General features: G+C 40.3%; 1 protein-coding gene across 3 annotated transcripts in view; it reads left to right on the plus strand.

Annotated features, from left to right (window-relative positions):
• PPM1E (protein phosphatase, Mg2+/Mn2+ dependent 1E) overlaps positions 1-7,550 on the plus strand; it is a 59,108-nt gene that overhangs the window by 46,172 nt on the left and 5,386 nt on the right. For all 3 annotated transcript variants that reach the window (XM_415871.8, XM_040650474.2, XM_040650473.2), the window contains exons 2-6: positions 592-710; positions 4,268-4,467; positions 5,935-6,123; positions 6,918-7,061; positions 7,369-7,462. In XM_415871.8, the coding sequence (XP_415871.6) occupies positions 592-710; positions 4,268-4,467; positions 5,935-6,123; positions 6,918-7,061; positions 7,369-7,462 (746 nt within the window). The remainder of the gene's footprint in view (positions 1-591; positions 711-4,267; positions 4,468-5,934; positions 6,124-6,917; positions 7,062-7,368; positions 7,463-7,550) is intronic.

The following is a 7,550-nucleotide window of genomic DNA, read 5'->3' on the forward strand; positions in this document are numbered from 1 at the left end:
GTTTAATTAAGCTACAGTGAGTTAAAGCCACTTTACTCTTGATGGAGAACATTCACGAGGGAGCTTAATTCCCTTTTAACCTTATGCAATGCGCATAGACTTCATACTTCCTGTGAGTTTGCCCTAACTTTCCTCAGTGTTGCTTAGGTTTTGGAAACTTTGAAAACTGAAGAGTTCTGTTATCCTTTGGAATCCTGGCTCCATTTCTTAGGAGGAGCTAGACAGAATGGACTTATGATATAAGTATATAATGGACACTCAAAAAATATGCAGTACATGAGGATTGTGTGACAAACTGCAGGGGGTTAAAGTCTATATTTGAAAAGCAAATAAAGGGTAAGAAGTGAAACATTGAAACTTAAGAAATGGGGAAAATAATAGTGAAATGGGGCTATTAAAATCTATCTGGTAAGCTTGGGGAGGTCCTGCCACGGGACTGTGGTGCTGTCTGGCAAAGACTCAGAGTCTTTACAAGTCTTGCACAAGTCCAAGTTCCAGTTTTTCTATAGAAAAGGATTGTGATGTATTATCGTGACTGCAGATTGATTTGCTAAATATCTTTATATGGGTTTCTTTTTTTCTCTTTTCCAGTAATTGCCCTTCATTTCTGGCTGCTGCTTTAGCTAGAGCAACTTCAGATGAAGTCCTTCAGAGTGATCTTTCAGCACACTACTTACCAAAGCATGTGGACAACGCCGATGGGATTATACGTAAGTACATCTGTGCATAACAACATACAGTTGTATGCGTTGTGAATCTTTCTTTTACACCATATGCCAGAGTGTCTTACAGATAATTCATCGATTTCAAATTCATCAGTGCCTTAAGTGATCCATCTAGTCTGACCTTCTGATTTGGAACTAGATTTTCCCCACATTAGCTCCTGCTATCAGTTAGCTAAATAGGGTTGGACTTCACTCGTAATGTCATCCTCCATTGTGATATAAAAAGATTAATGGAGAATTTACCACACCCCAGATAGCACTACTGGCTAGTTTCTTAGTCAAAACTTTCTTGGTTTTGACTCTTGTCTAATTTCAACTTTTACCACTGAATTATCTTTTTTTCATTTTGTTCCTTTCTCCAGCTGTACTTGAGTCTTTTATTGTATTTTTGCTCTTTAGACCAGATCTAAGTCAGTCCTTTATTTTATGAGCATCTCTATGAGGACTAGGACTATATCTGGTGACCCTGGATTTCTTGATAAGCACTTGCAACAATGTGTCCTGCTGCTTGCTGGCAAGCAGGAGTTGTTCTTCTTCATCCTTACAGGAAAGTCAAATATGTGTAGGAAGAGATTACTGAAAATAGTTCAGAATTAAGTTCAGCTTTTACTACAGCTCTTTATTTATTTATTTACTTTCAGCAAAGAGTAGTACAAACATATTTCATGCTGAAGAGGAAAATTTCCTTTTTATTCATATATCTTTGTTAGCTATCAAGATTTTGGCAGCATCCACCTCAAGGCTGTGTACTTTCCATGCATTAAATGATTTCATAATTCTGCTGACTAAACAGTCTTGAAAAACTTTCTGGGATGCTCATTACAACAAAGAGCAACCTTCCTCATACTTGCTGAGAGGAATTCTGCAGTTCCATCTGGAAAAGACTGTTGCCAAGCCACTTTGCCCATTCCCTTTTCTCCTGATTAAAAAAAAAAAAAATCTGGGGATAAGTAAGAAATATAAAACTGGCTATTTGAAGATTAAAATTTGGGTGAATTTCTCAGAAGCCTTTGGAAAACTGAGAAAAAGAAAAACATGAGATGGGTTCCCTTTTGTAGGTATTGCTGCCTCCTCCTGCTGAGCAGGTAAATGGAATAGATTTGTCATTGTTCTGGCTGAGCAGCCTTCATTAATTTCAAATTGAGATCTCAGAGACTTGCATAAATATTTGACAGTCTCCAAGGAAATGTTGACTAAGCCTCCACGCTGAATATCTAAAGAGTTCAACCAAAAAAAAAAAAAAAAAAAAAAAAAAAAAAAAAAAATCACACCTACAGAAATTTCCATTTAAATCTATTTAAATCTGTAATACACAGATGCAAACAGAGGTTGGGTGGCATGGTACGGCCTGTATGTAGCAGACACAAAGTCTGAGACTTCAGACAGTATGTTGAGCTCAACTGTCATAATGAAGGTATTTAAAGATGAAATATACCTTTGCAGATTCATTGTAAGGTATTAAAATATGAAAATACAGAGAGAGAGAAAGAGAACGCATCTGGACCGTGATAAAGCAATGGTTTTATATAAATACTGCAATTTCATACAACTTCACACCAGAAATGTACAAGGTTTCTCTAACCAAGACAAATATTTGTCATTGACTAGTCAGAAACCAGGGTTCTTATGATCAAGGTTTTCCTTAATCTCATCTCAGTGGCGTGTCAAACCTGAGTTCTGATCCCTGTTGTCACGCTGCCCAGATTTTCAAGAGAGGTCTTAAAATTTAAGTACTAAAAAGCAAAATCTGATTACTGGTATTCTCTTTACTCTGATATTCCTCTAAACCATGTCAGCGGTCTTTAGGAACAATAATGCCTGAGCTGGATTTCCCACTAGCTGTGGTACAATTAAGCACTGCCTCCAACACTAGGGATTTTGGAGCAGCAGGAGGGAAATGAAATTCTCCATGACACAACCACAATGACAGCTGAGTCAGCCCTGGCTCAGTGCTGCAGCATTAACGAGTGATGAGTAATTTACAGCTGTGAGGGGGTGGTTTGACTTTTGTGGGCCTTTCTCCTGTTTTAACCTCAGGAGCAATTATTGATGAGGCTGACACTACACATACTCCCTGCTGGGGAAGGGTATTTAGGATCTCAGCACAGCAAATCCATTTACTGCATTCTTCCTTTGGAGTCATGATCTGAATTGTAACAGCCACATGACTTTGAACTGTACAGTGTTTCCCATTATATATGCCCATTGGAAAAAGAAATGGAAGAGTAAGTCTATGGAGTTTCCTTCTGGAAAATATAATTTGGACACTTCAGGCTGTACATGTTCCCTCTTTAAATACATTATCCAGAAAAGAGATTTCTAATGACACTGGTGGGAGTGGTATAGGTGTTATGGGAGAACTGGTCTGCATTACTGTGGTGGTGGTAGGATGACCTGGTCATTTGCTTTTATTTCATTTTATTTTTTAAAGCTATGTGACCAAGAAGACAGGACTCCTTCCTTCTGTGGCTTATTTCCATCTTAATGATTGCTCTTGCAGATCAAGCTTGAACCAAATGCTAATCAGCAGAACCCAGGAAATATTTGCTCCTAGAGATCTTAGCTTCCAGATATAGCCCATGCCTTGTGCAGACCTACTACTGAAATCAGTAAATGCTGCTTTATAGGTTCTTTACAGAATTTCTGTGAACTGAGAGATGCTGTAGCCTCCCCTCTACTCCTTGTATACGGGCTATTCCTCTGTGAGGAATGATTGACATTTAGGGATTGTTGTTCAGCTTTGAAGATCTCTGGCATTGGTGAATGGTCAAGATAAAGGAGATTTTGATGTGTTCAGCTCTGATGCATACTTCTTGTTTCCCTTCTTTGAACTTTGGAATGACTGCAAATGCCTGAGTTTTCACATTTTAAAATGACCATTTTTCAACAGTGACAGTACAGCATTTTTCTTAAATTTAAGATCTTTGCAGTCTTCTCATTTGTTTGTGGAGACTTCTTCGACACACTGTTGATTCAGGAACTGGACAATAATATTATGAAACTAAGAAGGTACCTAAACGTGTACACTGCTGAAATACCTTTAAGTAATGCTATTATTTCTGCAGCTCATTTACTGTATTGCCTCAGTTCTGCAGCAAGACGTTGTTTTGAATAGTACTTTGGTCTCAAACAGTACCTGGCTGTAATGGTTTGTGCTTTGTGTGTGTGATCCTGTATACCATGAAGAAGTCCCTATCAGAGCTGCCATAGCACGGCTACACCACCCTGTGCACAGCTACACAAGGGATCAAACGCTGCAGGAAACGCATTGCTTTTCATTTTTACTGATTCTGCAAATGAGTTCCCCAAAGGCATGGGGGCATGTTTAAATTAAAAACACAAACAATGAGCTTCTCACTGATGAATGCTGATTATGATAAGTTTGGCTTCCTCTTTTCATGTATCAGCAGCCAGAATTTCCCTGCTGACATCCATCTCAACTACTTGGCAAAAATGGTTTTGTTTCATCTTTGTAATATATGCAAGAGAAAAGCTCTCAATAACACTCTCAGCCTTTTATTTGTGGTTTTTGTTTTCCCCAGAGATTGAGACAGTGAAACTAGCCCGCTTAGTTTTTAGCAAACTCCATGAGATCTGCAGCAACTGGGTGAAAGAATTCCCACTCCAGCCGAAGCCACACCGCTATTATGAGACGTCCATCCACGCCATCAAGAATATGCGGAGGAAAATGGAAGACAAGCATGTCTGCATTCCAGACTTCAATATGCTCTTCAACCTCGAGGTAAAGTGAGATTATGTGGAAGATAATGAATACATTTGCCATTCATAGGGGGACTAGACAGTCTTCTACTGTGAAAATGAAAACCATACCTGTGATGGACCTGGGAAGGATTGAATGTCAGGAGGCAAGCCTGGTTGTAAGTTAGTTCAGTTGATTCTGTAATTATAGCAGCTATATGACATGCACTTCATATGTAGTGTATGTAGAATAAAAGAGCAATATCTGCTAAAATGCCACCTAACTAAACACATTATGTATCTGCCCCATCCTAATGTAACCATTCATGCAATGTCTGAAGAAGTGATCTGCCATCATGCAGAAAGCATGATGTAGTATTATTTGGTGGAACTGGGGCCCAGACTTCCCTTCTGTATCAGCCATCAAGTGCTCATGCTTGCTCTTCCTTCAGATATAAAACTGGACACTGAGGAGTATCAAGAAGAAGAAAGCGGCAAGAATTTTACCATTGGGATCAGATTGCTGCATAATTGATTCTTTATTACATTTTGTCACTTTAATAACCATTTTCTGTGCCCTATCCAAATTCTTTCCTTTAAATGATACTAATGCGAGCAGAGGCAGATGTTTCCTCTGCCTGTCAATTGTCAGCTTTCTTATTCCCATTTGTGTTGGAGCCTGTTACTTAAAAATTACAATCTACAAATACTCCAGTCATTGAGATGGCTGTCAAGGTTGAATTGGCACTGACAGTGGGTTGGTGTGTTATATGTATGAATAAGCACAGGAGTTGCTGTCTCCGGGTGCAAAGCATTGTTGCTTTGTTTGAACAGATAAGGAGAAGCAGAGAAAACTTGACTCTAAGATGAGTGATTTTGCTGTACTTGATTTGTGAATGCAATCACATTTAATTATATGATGAGCGAGTACATACGGGTATTTTAAAAACAGGCATCTAAAGTGATGTGGATTAGAATAAAAAAAAAAAAAAAGAGAGAGAGAGAAAGCAAGCAGAGGTTAGCTGGCTTCACATTTTAACTATTCTGGCATTTTATCCCTGGTGGATTTCAGTCTTGATGGAGACTTCACATAAACTGTCCTGGATGTTTTTCTTCGGTCTGTGATTTTCACAGTCAGAAAAACTTCTGCTCTATTTGATGGGAATGGCACTTCCTATTTGAGTTGAGTGACTGAACTGTAGCAAATGGAACATAAGGAGCACTGAGAGAGCTATACAGGTGATTCTTGCAGGGCATCTCCTGCCATTTGCAGGTAAAATTCATTAGCAACGAAGTGGGAATTTTTGTACATATTTCCCTTTGATGCAAGTGAAAACAGTCTTAGTACTTTGTTGTTCTGATGGAGGTTGCCTCTGAGTGCAATTTAATGCTGGTGAATGCTCACAGAGGACATAACAAATCTCAAGTTCAAAAGTTTCAAAGACAATTCAATTAATTGTTTGCATTGCTTTCTCCTTTAGTTGTTTTCTCAATGTGTTTCCATTGACAGGACCAAGAAGAGCAAGCCTATTTTGCGGTGTTCGATGGCCATGGGGGAGTGGATGCTGCCATCTATGCCTCCATCCATCTCCATGTGAACATGGTCCATCAGGAGATGTTTCAGCACGACCCGGCAGAGGCGCTGTGCCGAGCTTTCCGGGTGACGGATGAGCGCTTTGTCCAGAAGGCAGCCAGAGAGGTGACTGAGTTATAGGGGAGACAAACGCTTGACTCTGAAAGTATTAATTGTCTAATTAAACAAAACAAAAATACAACCAGAAGTTGGGTGAATATCATACTCATGAGAGAGACAGAACAAGCTTCCGGCACATCAGGCTATTGGAACAAGAACTTTGTTAGCAGGGGTGCACTAAGTGCTGTGCGCAGCCTGGGGTCAGCAGAGGGTTGTCTGTGCACAGTCCATAGAGCTGATCCCACTGGTGGTCTTCTTCATGTTCCATAAAACCTCACCCAATGCACTTCTTACAACATCCAGTTCATTAAGAAGGATGCTGCTGTTCTTATGTTCATATGCTAACTAGGTTTAGTCCTTGGGGTGTTGTGGTTTTTTCTTTCCTCTCATTTCTACAATGTAAATCTTTCTTAGCTCTAAAAAGCTTGAATAAACTGATTGCTTCCTCAGCCTCCTAAACTCATATAAGGGCTTGGTTAAGTGGAGAACTTGAGATGCAGATAGGAATCTGGCATAGGAAGTCAACTAAAACGGCAGCAGATCTCACTAGCTGAGCCCGGGTTCTGAAATGTGATTCCAGTTCAAGGCAAGTCATGGGGCAAAAATTAGTGACTTGCAGTGGCCCCGAGGGGCTTTGAACAGTCAGAACAGTAAGGATAGTGCTGCCCTGTTCCTCCTTGAGAACAGGCTGCATGCACGTTAGAAAATCAACATGTTCTGTTCTTGAGTTAAGCAGGAAAGTGCTTTGAAATGGTTCTCAGTGTCTTACTTAAAACCATAGGCATTTTTTTCTCATCCAGAGCCTGCGTTGTGGAACCACCGGGGTGGTGACTTTCATCCGAGGGAATATGTTACATGTGGCTTGGCTTGGGGACTCCCAGGTTATGCTTGTGAGGAAAGGCCAAGCTGTGGAACTGATGAAACCCCACAAACCAGATCGAGAGGTGAGAACGGCCTGTTTTAAATCTACCTGGGCAGTGTTTACCATGGAAGCTGACAGGTGTCATCGTGATATGGGATTCTTGGACACTGAGTGTCATTTTGTCAATGTGTCTCAGAGAGGCAAAGCGCGTTCATCTGATTTGATTGGAAGTTAGGATTTGCACACAGATTCATACTTTGTTCTCAACTCAAAGGGCTTGCAGCACTCGCCCTGCTGTGTTTGTGAAAACGCCAGGTACTTGCTGAAGCGTTCAGAGGGAAGTACTAAGAGCTCTATTCAACCAACTCCTCTGTTGTCTTGCTGTTTAGGATGAGAAGAAACGCATCGAGGCACTTGGTGGCTGTGTGGTCTGGTTTGGAGCATGGAGGGTAAATGGGAGCCTGTCAGTCTCCAGAGCTATTGGTAAGAATGGGCTTTAATTCCTTTTTCTGCCTTGCTTTTCCTTTTAATTAAAACTTTTTTCCAGTGATCAAAACATGAAATGCAGCTG

This window comes from Gallus gallus, chromosome 19 (genome assembly GCF_016699485.2).
Source record: "Gallus gallus isolate bGalGal1 chromosome 19, bGalGal1.mat.broiler.GRCg7b, whole genome shotgun sequence".
Lineage (NCBI taxonomy): Eukaryota > Metazoa > Chordata > Aves > Galliformes > Phasianidae > Gallus > Gallus gallus.